General features: G+C 42.6%; 1 protein-coding gene across 1 annotated transcript in view; it reads right to left on the bottom strand.

Moving 5' to 3' along the window:
* Positions 1–364: 364 nt before the first annotated feature.
* Positions 365–14,013, bottom strand: part of CAP2 (cyclase associated actin cytoskeleton regulatory protein 2) — a 106,707-nt gene continuing 93,058 nt past the window's right edge. Inside the window, exons 7-12 of the mRNA XM_065885115.1 lie at positions 11,261–11,441; positions 10,013–10,188; positions 8,904–9,027; positions 8,732–8,814; positions 4,044–4,184; positions 365–475 (exon numbers count right to left, since the gene is read on the bottom strand). Coding sequence (XP_065741187.1) covers positions 365–475; positions 4,044–4,184; positions 8,732–8,814; positions 8,904–9,027; positions 10,013–10,188; positions 11,261–11,441 — 816 coding nt within the window. The remainder of the gene's footprint in view (positions 476–4,043; positions 4,185–8,731; positions 8,815–8,903; positions 9,028–10,012; positions 10,189–11,260; positions 11,442–14,013) is intronic.

Consider the following 14,013-nt stretch of genomic DNA (forward strand, 5'->3'; position numbering starts at 1 on the left):
ATAAAAATGTACATCTTAGATTCTCAAAGGTTTTATTTTTCAACTAGCAAGTAAACATGAGTGAGTCATGCAATATTTTTACCTCTTAACTACTGTGATAATGATATGAGGGGAACAGAGTTCTCTTTTTTTCCTTTAAATGTATGAACGCTCACAAGTCATCATGTGGAACTCAAATCACACACAAAGGCAAATCATGAAGAAACGTTAAATATTCCAAAATGCCCACGAAGGCGTGCCAGAAATTATGCTGTTTCTATAGCACAGAATTGTTGAAGGCCAAAGCTAAAGCAGTAGGTGCTACTGCAACTTCTAGGTCTTTAATGCTGCTTTTATTTGTTTTTGTTTTTTTGATGGGGGGGATTCAGGTCAGGGGGTTCGGTGGTCTCTCAGAAACCATAATTTCTGCAGGTTCAGTGACCAACTTGGATCCATCCCATGCTGTCTTGAACTGTTCAGGAACGGGAAATTCTCTCTGGAAAAAGGCCAGAAGAACAAAGTTATTTAAACCAAGGCTTTGCAAACAGACGGAAGGCTGATTAGTGTCACATGATGGACAAAGACATTTTGTGGAACCCAAACCTGCATCAGGGAGCGATGCATGGTCACGTGTCAGCTCTGTGACTGCCTGCCAGCATCCTCATCGATGCATGGTCACGTGTCAGCTCTGTGACTGCCTGCCAGCATCCTCATCGATGCATGGTCACGTGTCAGCTCTGTGACTGCCTGCCAGCATCCTCATCGATGCATGGTCACGTGTCAGCTCTGTGACTGCCTGCCAGCATCCTCATGGATGCTAGCACTTGCTAAGAGCATCCTCATGGATGCTAGCACTTGCTAAGAGCATCCTCATCGATGCTAGCACTTGCTAAGAGCATCCTCATCGATGCTAGCACTTGCTAAGAGCCAGGCATTCTGCTGAGCACCAGATATACGTGAACTCAGTCCATCTCTGCAAGAACTGTAAGAGCTAGATATTATTGAGACGCCATCTACAGGAAACAGAGGCCTGAGAGGTCAAGCCTCTGAGCAGCCAAAGTTCAAACCTGAGACTTTTTACCCTTGACCCTGCGCCAGACTCAAACATGCACTGGGGATCATGCTGAAAGGCAGACTGTCTGATTCAGTAGATCTGGGAAAGAGGATGACAATCTCCATTTCCCACAAGTTCCAAGGGGATGCCAAAGCTGCTGGCCCCCAGTCTGAATAAGGGCTTTATCCCGGCGTTATGTCTACCCTGTGATGAAATATAAAAATGTGCTGCAAGTTATATATAAACTTGTTACCCTTCATCCTGCTTTCCTACTCTTCCCATTGGGGAATACATGCCCCCCTTCACACACACCCCTACACACACACACACACACACACACACACACAAACACAAAGAAAAATGCAGAAGAGTCAAAATAAAATTAGTTTGGGCTCTCTCCTTTTCCTGGAGAGTGATTCCCCAGTCATTGCAGGAGAGGGCAGGAAAGGAAGCTGAGGAGCGGTCCCCTGAGCCCTGGCTTTGTGACATCCCTGGACTTCCTGTACCGCAGTGTGATAAGCTGGTGCCTGTGCTCATCTGTCGGTGAGATGTGATGTTTCACATCTACTGGAATACACACACTAACACGTATCTTCCTAGATGTTGGGTCCAGCTGTTTCTTTCGGAAGAAGCTATTTATTTAACTACTTTAAAGGGAAGGCCCTTTCTATCATGAGTGGTGAATTCTCCTTGAGTGAAATCTGTGATAGTCTTAAGAGAAAGTAAAGAAGACACAGTCTGAGAAACGTAGTGTGTGTGTGCGCGCGCGCGCGTGTGTGTGTGGCTAACATCCTTTCTGGGGCTCTTTTTTTTTTTTTTTTGCGGTACGCGGGCCTCTTACTGCCGTGGCCTCTCCCGCCGCGAAGCACAGGCTCCGGACGCACAGGCTCAGCGGCCTTGGCTCACGGGCCCAGCCACTCTGCGGCACGTGGGATCCTCCCGGACCGGGGCACGAACCCGTGTCCCCTGCATCGGCAGGCGGACTCCCAATCACTGCGCCACCAGGGAAGCCCCTGGGGCTCTTCTTGATGAATAAACCAGGCTTGGTGTACCAGGCCAGGTGGAGAATGCCCCAGAGTGGAGGCACCTCTTTGATGGTAACTGCACTACAGCTGTTCCCAGTCTTTCTTGGGAGTGACATGATAGTAATGTGATGACAGACCTTCTCTGGGAGACTGATTCCCTTCAGAATGAATCATCCCCACCATCTACTTCGAGATTACAATGCCCGTGGCAGGACCTCTGTATTGCTCCCTACTACCCCCAGCTGGAAAATGCGTGAAGTGGGCCATGGACTGAAGACAGAAGATAATTCACCTATAGAGGGGAGACTACGTTTTCAGCATAAAAGCTCAGGTTCTGAGCTATACTCATCCTTTAGGTCAGTGGATCCCAATCTTGGCTCCACAATGGAATCACCCGGGAAGTTTTAACCAATACAGATGTCTGGATACCACATCCAGGGATTCTAGTTTAGTCTGCAGTGCTCGTCCAAACCCCCATTGCTTTTCTTAGCAGTTCCAGCCAGTTTCCATGAAGCTGAGCCTTCTGCTTAAACAGCTGCAAAGGCCAGGAATCATCCTAATTTTTAGCTTTCCTCTTCTGAAGCTGTTCTGTATTGGCTTTAGCTCTTCAGTATTTTTTTTTTAGGTGGAAAGCCCAAGAGGAGATATTTCTCTAGCTCAGGGTTAGGCTGTCCAGATACCTAGTGAAGCATGGTCCAATGCTTGTGGAGTTTTGTTCTTTAGACTTAAACAATGAATTCTGAACTGAAATATGTGGTGTGTGCCTGGGTAGTGCTCACTGGCAGGTGGGGAAAGGAGAACATGGCAGCAATCCAGTTGTCTGCCTAAGGAGATTAACCTGAGTGCTGACTGCAGTGTAGACGGCTGGTGATTGACCCATAGGCTAATGGGGGGGTCCTCTTTCAAAGGTGTGCCTAAGTTACGTTTTCTCCCATCCTTCCCAGTTCACTGCTTCCTTGCACAGTTAGAACCAGAGGGAATGATCTCTGGATTTACTTCTCCACTTTTAGGAAGCAACAACTAGGGACTTCCCTGGAGGTCTAGGCGTTAAGACTTCGCCTTCCAATGCAGGGGGCGTGGGTTTGACTCCTGGTTGGGGAGCTAAGATCCCACATGCCTCTTGGCCAAAAATTCAGAAGGTAAAACAGAAGCACTATTGTAACAAATTCAATAAAGACCTTAAAAAGGGTCCACATCAAAAAAAAAAAAAAAAAAGGAACAACTAATAGGAAGTAATAACTTGCTTTCAAATGGCAACAACCAGCAAGTCCATCACACTGCATGATGCAGAAAATGTATTTATTTATACTTCCTTTTCAATGTGTGAGAATATCTGCTTGCTTCTTTTAGAAACTGCTTTGCTGGGGAGAGGAGACAAAGAAAATACATGGTGGCTTAGGCTACCGTTTCTTAGAAGGGTCACTGGATGGACTGATAATATCAGAATCACCTGGGTATATTAAAACTACAGATTCCTGGGCCCCCTCCAAGCCTCCTGAATCTAACCTCTGGGTGTGAAGTTTGGGAGCTGGTATTTTCATCAAGCTTCCCAGCTGATTCTTATGCTGGGTTTGAGAACCACTGACGTGAGAATACCTATACAAATAGGTCCACTTATTATTACCTCCTTTCCCTCCTTTTTTTCCCCCAAAGCACTTCTCCCTCTTTTCTGTTTGCCTCCACCATAGCAAAGGAAAATATTTGGTCCTAAATAATATGAACTCAGATAGATGCCTGGTGTACTATTTGATAAGAGCTAGCCCGTTAAGGTAGTTATTAGGAAAATGCTTTGAGAATCACAGATCCAGGACCGGGCATAGTCAAGAAACTAACAGGGGAGCAGATAGGTGAAAAGCCACTCTCTGAATTCCTCTCCTGCCTGTGAATTATTCTCCAAAGGAAGGTCACAGGTTGGGAGGTGATTAATCAGTCTCTAAGAATGTTAATAATGAAAAATTCTTCACAGTCTTTTCAAAGGTACTTACATAATCACCGTCCCGAGGGATAAGTATATTCATCTCAGATGACTTGGCACTCACAATCTCACAGTCTAACGCATCTTCACTGAGGTATATGTGGCAGCCTTCTGTCTTATTAATGGAAATTGTTGGCACTTTCCCCATCACCTGAAATAGAAGGGAAAAAAATCTAGGGCCAAAGCAAATAAACAGAAATTCCAATGTCCCCAAATAAGTACAGTCCACAGGCCTAACCAAGCATTAGGAATGGCTGGGTTAGGGCTGGAGAGGCTGGCTGAATGACCAAGTCTCCAGGGTGAATTAGTACGTGTCATTTGGGGACAGAATGAAAGGACCACACAAGGGGATTCTCAAACCTCAGGGTCTCTTTCCTGACACAAAATAAAGGGACTAATTGGAAAACAGCAGCTAAATGTTCAGAAAAAGTTTCACAACCCCGTTAGTGGATTTGAAACATATATTTGATTTCACGATAAAAGAAACAAGATGCATTTGCTTTCATGTGCTTAAAATTTTAGTTTTGACGAATCTCTAGGAAACTTGGATTAAAACACGCACTAATACTGTCATTTAAGAGTAAATAAATTATTCTGTAATTGAGAAGATTTTTCCTGAATCTAAATAAGAATAAATAAGAAACACTACAATTCTTTTCACATTAAGTCCTTTGCTAGATAAAAATCTCACTGGCTGAATGTGGAGCTTAAATGAGATAATGAGTGTCTAGGTATTCTGAAATGTATTCATTTCAGGAGCCCAAACTGGAGACTTGGTTCAGGCTACTCACTGTATAGGTAAATAGTACCACACACAAGAGGAGGTGGTTCTTTGTATTGTTACAAATATCAAGTGCTATAAACATTATGATCAGTTTTAAATTTCTTTTTTAACAGTCAGTTTTCAGATATTCCAGCCCCCCAAATCTCTACAGGCACAGACTATTCCCCCAACGACCATATTACAACTACATAATTTTCCTTCTCGTAATGGTAATTGAAGCGATAACATCATCTCCTCTTTCACCCTGAAGAAAAGGCTGGGTTGCAAATTAAAGGAGCAACTCCTGTGATGGTGAAGGTGATGTAAAGAATTCCTTAGGGGAATCTAGCCAGGTCACTACACTTCTCTGTTTTCTCCTCTCCCCACAGAAACTGGACACCAAGTTGGAATTGAGCCCCAGTGCCAAAAGAAAAAAAAAAAAAAAAAAGGCAGAGGTAGTTTAAGGTCAGGTAAGCACAGGGCTTTGCCATAAATAAAATAATATCTATATGTATATATCAAGAATGTGTCAGCAGTAATGTTTTGGCAATTTCTAGGTTTATTTTATAATGATGAAGAGCATTTCCATAGCGACCAGAACTGTATGAATACCAGGCAAGCAAAGGGAAAGAAGTAAATTGTCAGTGTGTCTTAGGAGATTCATTTATGAGACAGAGTGGGGTCACATGAGGATAGCACGTTTAGCACATAAAATGCTAAAATATCTATGTATCTGAAAATCTGAAAAGCAGTAGACTTTTTAAGTAGCCCTGAGGGGATAAGAATTGTCATTTCCACATCATTTTTAGTCAATATTTCCTTAGAGTAAATTATATACAGTACATGCCTTTTTTCCCTGGTACTCTGTAAACATTTTGAGAACAGAGATTGTTTCTTATCAGGAGAACCGGACTAAAAAGTAGCTCCTCTGTTGAGTGACAGGTGATATGTGACCTTGCCCAGGCCAATGCTCTAGCATTTAATACATGTACCTGTATTCTTTGTTTTTCTTAAATTTATTTCTCTATACGTTTAAAAAAATTTCCACATAATATCTTAGTCTCCTCTCTCCCATAATTTGTACTATTTTTCTAGGATAGTTTGCAAAAAAACAGAATTACTGAACTAAATCATATGAACTTTCCTCTGTGCGCTTTTCCTCCTTTCAATTTTTTTAACAGCATTATTGAAGTAAAATGTGAAAACATAAAATTCACCTGCCTTAAGTGTACAATTTAATGATATTTAGTGAATTTGTGCAACCATCACTTCAATTCAGTTTTAGAATATTTCCATCATCCCCCAAATACCCCTCATGCCCATTTACAGCCAATCTCCGTCCTCATCCCCAGGCAGCCTGCACTAATCTGCATTCTGTCTTTATTGTGTCCAGGCCCTTTTAAAATAGTTTATTAAATGTTTTAAATAGGTAATGACAATCGCTTGGTTTGAACATCCAGACGGTTGAAGTGTTCAGTAAAATGTCTCTCCCTTGTTTCTGAACCACGCTGCCAAGTTTCTATCCCTCTTGGATAGATAACCATGATTTATCCTTCCAGATTGCTTTAAGGCCCATAGCCTTAAACATGTGTATTTCAAACACAGAAGCATACAAAGAATAATATAACAACAATGTAAATATATATATGCCTGTTAAACAGCTTTATCGGAGTTTAACATCTTGGCTCATTTGCCTTTTTTTTAGGACTATCATCTTACAATATAGTTGAAGCCCCCTCTCTACCATCCCCCGTCTCACTGTCCTCCTTCCTTCCCTCCACAGACGTAACTACTCTTCTGAATTTTGTATTTACAATTCACAGCAGGTTTGTCTCTTGCGTAAGGTGAACTTGAGCCCTCATGAGTATATTTAAAATGTGCGTATTGTTTTGCATGTTTTTGATCTTTATATAAAGGGACACATTATACAGTGCCTATTGTTCTATAATCTGCCTTTGTCACTCAAGGCTCCTTCTGAGATTTTCCTATTTTTATACATGTAAGTGTAGCTCATTCATTTATTTAACCACTGTACAGTATTCTATTAGGTGGATTTATTTATTCATTTACCAGCTGGTGGACATTTAAATTGTTTTTGTTTTTATTGCCATTATGGATAATACTGCAATAAACATTTATCCATGTCTCATCAACATTTGTACTAGAGCTTCTTTAGTGCACACACCTAAGAGTGAAATTGCTTGGTTACAGGCTATGACTGCCTTTGACTTTATTAGATGGTGCCAATTTGCTCTGCACAGTGAGTGTACTAGTTTACTCTCCCAACACTGATGTATCAGGGTTCTCATAACAACGCTTGTACCGTGAGACTTTTTAATATACAGGCAGTCCTCAAGTTGCACAGTTCGGATACGCGTGCGTTTCAGCTAACATGCCCCTTGCAAAGTAAGGACAGCCTGAATTCAAAACTGTTGAGTGTAAGAAGATATAGCTAATTAATCTGCATTTCTTCTTCTATTAGGCAGGTTGTGCATATGTTCATATATTTATCAAATACTTCACTTTTTCTTCTCTGAATTGCCCTGATATTCTTTGCCCATTTTTCTGCTGAGTTGTTAGTCTTCCTCTTGATTTGTGTTAAGTTTTTTTTTTTTTTTTGTGGTACGCGGGCCTCTCACTGTTGTGGCCTCTCCCGTTGCGGAGCACAGGCTCCGGACGCGCAGGCTCAGCGGCCATGGCTCACGGGCCCAGCCGCTCCGCAGCATGTGGGATCCTCCGAGACCGGGGCACAACCCGTGTCCCCTGCATCGGCAGGCGGACTCTCAACCACTGCGCCACCAGGGAAGCCCTGTGTTAAGTTCTTTATAAATTCTGGTTATAAATCCTTTTTGATTATCTGCATTGCAAGTATCTTTCTTCAATCCATGCCCCATCTTTCAGCTTTGTATGTGATGTCTTCTCTTGAACACATAAATTTTAGCGTGGTTAGATTCACCTGTCCTTTTCTTTATAGTTTGTGCTTTTTGACCCTAATTGCTTTTCTACTGATTTTCTTTTGTATTTTATTCTCAAAGTTTAAAAGTATTTCTTTTTATAATTGGGACTTTACTTTTAAATATGGTATGAGGTAGAGATTAGATATTTTTTTCCCACATGGAGGGTCCTAAAATACATCTCCATGTATGTGCCAACTATTGAATGTACTACTCTAGTTAAAAGGGGCAGTGGTGAAAAGCCTAGTAAAACCAAAGAGAACAATCTATAAAACTAGCAGCCAATTTTAAAAAACATTATCAGGAAACATCAGATAATAAGGGGTGATTAACAATACGAAAACAGTGTAATCAAAGATAGTAGTTATAGCTGTGGCCAAAGTAAGAAGTCGTTTAGCTTTTGGCATATTATAAAATCCCATTTGGCTAAATAAATATTGCTAAAACAGTGCAGATTTTCTTCTGTTTTGCAGATTCAATTTCAATCCTGCTTTCCAAGTTGTTTTTCTGATAACCTCATTGACTCTTCAGAAAAACTTTACCCAGAACCAATTTTTCCTGAGGGAAATAAATTCTCTTCCGCATGGTACTATTATGCTAGGAGAACCTCTTAATATTTCGGTTCACTCATTAGTTGATTTATTCCAATCACCCATTCATCATTTATTGGACACCTACTATGTTCAGGTACTGTGCAAATTTCTGGAGCTGTAAAGATTAATTGGCTGTTCTTGAAACAGAAATGGTAAACTAGTAATTGCTGTGCAAGATAGGATGTGTTATAAGAGGTTGAAAACGGGGAATTAACACTGTCCAAAAAGTAAGAGAGGGCTTCAGAGAGGAGGTGAAGACAGACCTGTGTCTAGAGGGAAAGAGAATAAGAGTTTTACAGGTGGACATGGAGGGCCCTTGTAAGCAGAGGGGACGTCTAGGCAAAGCCATAGGCAGTGGGGGCCAGGAATGGCTGAGAGGGTCAGTTACCTGCATCTGAATGTCCTTGGAGTTGATCACTTCCACAATGCCCACCACATTGTCCAACACAAGGCCAAGCTTCTTACAGCTGTCTGGGGAAAAAACAATCTACTAAATCCATTCAGCACATTTATACAAAGCAGCTTATCACAGCAGGCACAGACCCACAATCCTGCCCTACCAATTGTAATGGAATTTATTTTCCCTTTTATCTGTAGAGTAGACTTGCTGCATTTGAAAATGTAAGCCACCTGTCTCAGTTCAGTCTCTGAAATCACAAGGTCATTCCTGTCCTCTTGGTATTCCTAAAATTAAAACATATGCAAATATTAAATATAAGGATGCATAAGTTAAGTCCACCGCATGCTGAAATCACTGTGGAGCATTCACCAGTTACAGCTTCTCAACATGTTCTTCCTTTAGGAACCATTTTCTTAACAGACCAAACCGCAGGTCTGACTTTGTCACTGTAATGTTGGGAATGAGAGGAACGGCTGCTCGGAAGGGGGGTCGGTGTCAAGTTGTGAAACGTCAGGCAGCAGGCACGCTGGCTAGTGGGCGGGGGCTGCAGCAGGGATGTGAGGGCTTTGGGCTGAGTCTGGCCGCTGAGTCTGGACTTGATGCTGCAGTACTACCTGCAAGTAGGAGTTGGACAAATAAACTAGCAAAGGTCACAACAGTGGTCTTAAGTCCCAGTGTACTTTCGGACCATGACAACCTTTCTGAGGACTTTGTTCCTCCATCTTTAGGGAAGGCCCCTGAACTGGCAGGGGGCACCAGCTTCCATCCACATTCAAAGTGTCTTTGTCCTGCTCAGACAACTGTGAAAGTGGTGGGTGACGCAGTACGTTGTATCAGCACCTCGGCCAGTGGAATAGGACGAAACACCCTACAGTAGATCAGAATGGGGCACAGATTAAAAGTTTCCAGAAAGAGGATTCAAATTCATAGAGACAGAAAGTAGAAAGGTGGTTGCCAGGTGGTGACGTGAGGGGGAATGGGGAATTATTGTTTAAGCGGTGCAGTTTCAGTTGTACCAGATGGAAAGAGTTCTGTGGATGGATGGTGGGGATGGGTGCACGACAGTGTGAATGTACTTAATGCCACTGAACTGTGCACTTAAATGTTAAGATGGTAAATTTTGTGTTATGTGTACTTTACCACAATTTAAAAAATAATTTTTAAAAAGTTGAAGAAAAAATGGGAAATCCTTAAGGCCCTGGCAAACAGTTTAGCCATTGTTTCTTTCATCAGAGTATGTCAGAAATAAAGTTAAAGGGCTTCACTCACCACTCTCCATTTCTTCCCTTCCAACTCTAACACAGGAGCATGTTTCTTAGGAGGATGAGACTGGGGAGACTTGGGGCCTGGAGTGTGGCTTTTGGTAGGAGACGGAGTTTGTCCTCCGTGAGCCCGGAGGCTGGGATTCTTGTATGTCTTCTGGTCATCTGTAACATGCCGGAGCCCTGGGAAGGTAACACATAGACACGTTTCCTACATTTTATGCAAAGGGAAATGTCCCTAACTCCTTGTATCAACATGATGTAAACAGCACAGGTAATGCTATTTTCATAACAGTTGAGTGTTTTCTCAAGGTCAGTATGCAGAGGCTGAGACCCATGTAAGTTTAGAGCTAACAGAAGCCCTGTAAGTATTTTTTAATTTGAGGAACCTCTTTTTTTTGGCTCTACCACATAGGCTGCAGGACTTTAGTTCCCTGACCAGGGATTGAACCATTGCCCCCTGCAGTGGAAGCTTGGAGTCCTAACCATTGGACTGTCAGGAAATTCCCCTTGAGGAACCTCTTCTTGAAGGAGATAAGCTAATAGATAAAAATTATGCAAAATGCAAACCCCCTCGCCAGAAAGCATTCCATGATTTACTTCTGTCATAGCTAAATCATTTCCTAGATACAGTCTAAAAAGTTAGGGCATTTCAGTGAGCATAGGTCAGAGTACGGAATCGACTTAAGGGTTATGAGTCCATTCCCTTCCTTTGTGGATGAGGGGACAATGCAGCCAGTTGCAGCCACAGAAATAGTTTTGGTTCTTAGCTCCCAGCACAGCACACAAGAACACTTATACCATAATTCCTATTACCCATGCAAAGCAAAAATACATCTGCATAAAGTTTTTGGCAACATGAATTTATTAAGTAAATGATTAAAAATATTAACCATTCACAAAGGTAGTTCAATGATACAATTCTTTGACAAGCCCATACACCTCTGAGGACAGAGGTTCTACTATTTGTCATTTTTATTTCACTTGATCTTGATGCCTTGATTGTAGCTGGTGCTGAAGCATCAAGGGCTGAAGTGGTGATACAGTGCAGTGGTCCATTTAGAACCTAGAATCTCTGAGTTCTTCTTTCTGATCCACCCGACAGCCCACTGAGCCCATCTACCTTGAGATGAAAAACACACGGCTCTCCATGTAGTAGGGACTGGGATGGAATGATGTATCCATCACCGTGGGCTCTGAGGAATCTGTGTGCCTGAAGCCAGAGGGAGACAGCCTCAAGGTCTGGTTTTCTCACCTCTTGTAATTGCTTCCCCTTGGTTAAGTTGTGCAAATAAAGCTGAGCGTGAAGGAGAGGACTCCTCTCTTCTGCCCTCGCTATCAAAGGGTGGAGGTGGCCCTGGAGGAGGTGGAGGTGGAGGAAGGCCAGGCCCAACAGAGAGGACAGACAACGCTGATGCAGTTGATGCTACTGGACCCTGTGGGAGAGAGAAGACGGAAAGCACTCTATTGAGATGATACCCTTGCTGAGAGCTGGGATTCTGCCAACATCACTTAGAACCTGTTGTCAATGAGGGAGTGGGGTTCGAGATTCACAAAGGGCACCCAGGGGTATACCTGTGCATCATGGGTCTGTTTGGGAAGACCTGGGACCAAGTGGGGGTTTGCCTTGGGAACACGGAGCATCACGTAGCTGTATAGCCCTGTCAGTAGAAACTGCACGTGCCAGATTCACACTGCCAACTCAGAGGCAAACAAAGCCATATTCATAGGCTCATGTCCAAAGCTCAGGATATGAATGAAACTGGGCTTTGGCCAATTGATAATCATAAGAAAAAAGTGGTCCAACTAGTAAGAGGATCCTTTTGGGGACACTGGGAATTACAACCACCAATGAGAGAGAGAGAGAGAGGAAAAATATTCAGTGGCTAGCTTCATGAGCAGCTAAAGAAAGAGACACTGAAACTCTTTCTCTGCAACTCATTTTTCAAGTATGCATGCCTCAAACTGAACCCCAAGAACTCCACATGTGACCTGGATGCCTGTCAAACATGAAGGTGATCAGGGTCCAGGATGCTTCTGATGGTTTGGTTCATCTAATGCTGACTGTTCGTAAACCAGAGAAAATTGTATTTTGCCTGAGAAAGACCTATGCTTATTCTTTTCTCTGCTATGTGAAGTGCAATCTTTGTTTTCAATATGAAGTTCTAACAAATTCAAATGTCAGTAAAAGGTGATAGACAATAGAGGGATTTGCTTCAATGTTTTGAGAGGACCCCACAGACGAAGCTGTCACAGAGCTTAAAACTAGTAAGACAGAAGCACACGTATACAATAACCTTGTGTTATGTACCATTTTACTTTTCTTTTTTCCATTTTACTTTTAAACCCTGAAGTAGAACTGTATGACTATGACAAAGAATGAGAAGTTAATTCAAGTAAAAAAACAGAAACTATAAAAATTGAGAGTGATGAAAATGTGCCTGAGGCTTATATGTTTTCAGTACGAAATACGATATGTAAAACATCACATAAGTGCTAAATATTAACAAAGACAGCAGATCCTTATTTTCGTAAACAACACAGTATTACAAAGTGTCAATATCAGGAAGTTTTAATCTGTGGTAGTTTTCCGCTGAAAATAAAAAATCCACACTATTTTCAAAGTACTTATACAATCCCTATTTAGTGTAGAATTATCCTGAAAATAAAAGGTTCTTCTCTTACTGAGAATGCACATCTTAAAAACTGAGTAGGCTGGAGGTCTCATCTCCTGAAATGATAATTTGTGATATTTTTTTTTTATTTATAAGGAAAAACAGCCTGACTCCATCAGGATTCTTGGGTCAAGTAGAAAATGACTGCACAGTTCTTGAGACCAATTTTTTTTTTTTTTTTAGCATCTTAAATATTTCCTATTATGTTACTGGGGTGAAATTTGAACATTTGCTCTGAATCATAAAGTGTAAAATATAAGCTTTGCACATCACACAATATTCCAGTTCCAGACACTCAGAGCCACGACATATTACTTTTACTCACAAGCACATAATAACTCAAATAGTCAGCGAAGGGCCAGGCTCCTCTCCCACATGTGAAACACTGCAGCTTTAAAGTTCTCCTATTTTGTGGAAAGGGGAGACAACACCGGCTTCTAAATCTTAGAATGACTTAGATGGTTCCCTAGCTCTCAGCATTCATTCTTTCATGGCTCTCTCCAAGAGCCATTAAAGGACACTGAAACCAATAAGCCACATATTCAGCTTCTTGGAACTCTGATACATTCAGATGGCTGACCCAGGAACACCTAACAAAGGATTTTACTGCAACAAGTGTTGACTCTAAAAGCCAAAAAAAAAGAGGAGAACTCAGGACTGGCTGAAACTCTGCCACTGGCTTATCCGTTGTGCGTTGGCTCATTCCTGCGTCAGCCCCAGTGAGAACACACACCTGGGCTCCAGTTTCCAGGGTGACTTGACAAGCAGTGCCCAGGGGCTTCATCGTACAAGTGTCCTCGAGAGCAAACTCAGAGAGTCCCTTACCAGGCGCTCACGGGCTGCCCCTCGTGATGAACTTATCTTCGCCTCCTCTTCTCCTCCTGCAGGCAGGTGGGACCAGGGCTTGCTGCGTTCTCACGTGCCTGGCATGAGCAGCAGCCGCACTGATTGGAATCACAGCCCGACGCTGTCTTCACGCACCCCGGTGAAAGAGGGGAGACGGGCAGGGAAGGGAAGGGAGCCAGGAATTCTGGAAAAGCTCGTCCATGCCAGGCTCTGGTTGTTTCCACTCATCTAACACATATTTAATGCTCAGTGTAGGACAGGCTCTATGCCAAGGGGTTCCCAAAGTTGTCTGAACATCAGAATCATCTGGGGATCTGTTAGAAGTTGCCAAGCCTAGGCCACGTGGCAGGAACATTCTGGGGAGGCAGCACATGGGCATTTTCTGAAGCTCCCTATAGGTGACTCCAATGTGCGCACAAGTTTGGGAACAACCACGGCATGCTTTGTGCTGAGATTCATCTTAGTCATCACAACCACATTACTAGGA

This window comes from Phocoena phocoena, chromosome 10, assembly GCF_963924675.1.
Source record: "Phocoena phocoena chromosome 10, mPhoPho1.1, whole genome shotgun sequence".
NCBI classification, from domain to species: Eukaryota; Metazoa; Chordata; class Mammalia; order Artiodactyla; family Phocoenidae; genus Phocoena; species Phocoena phocoena.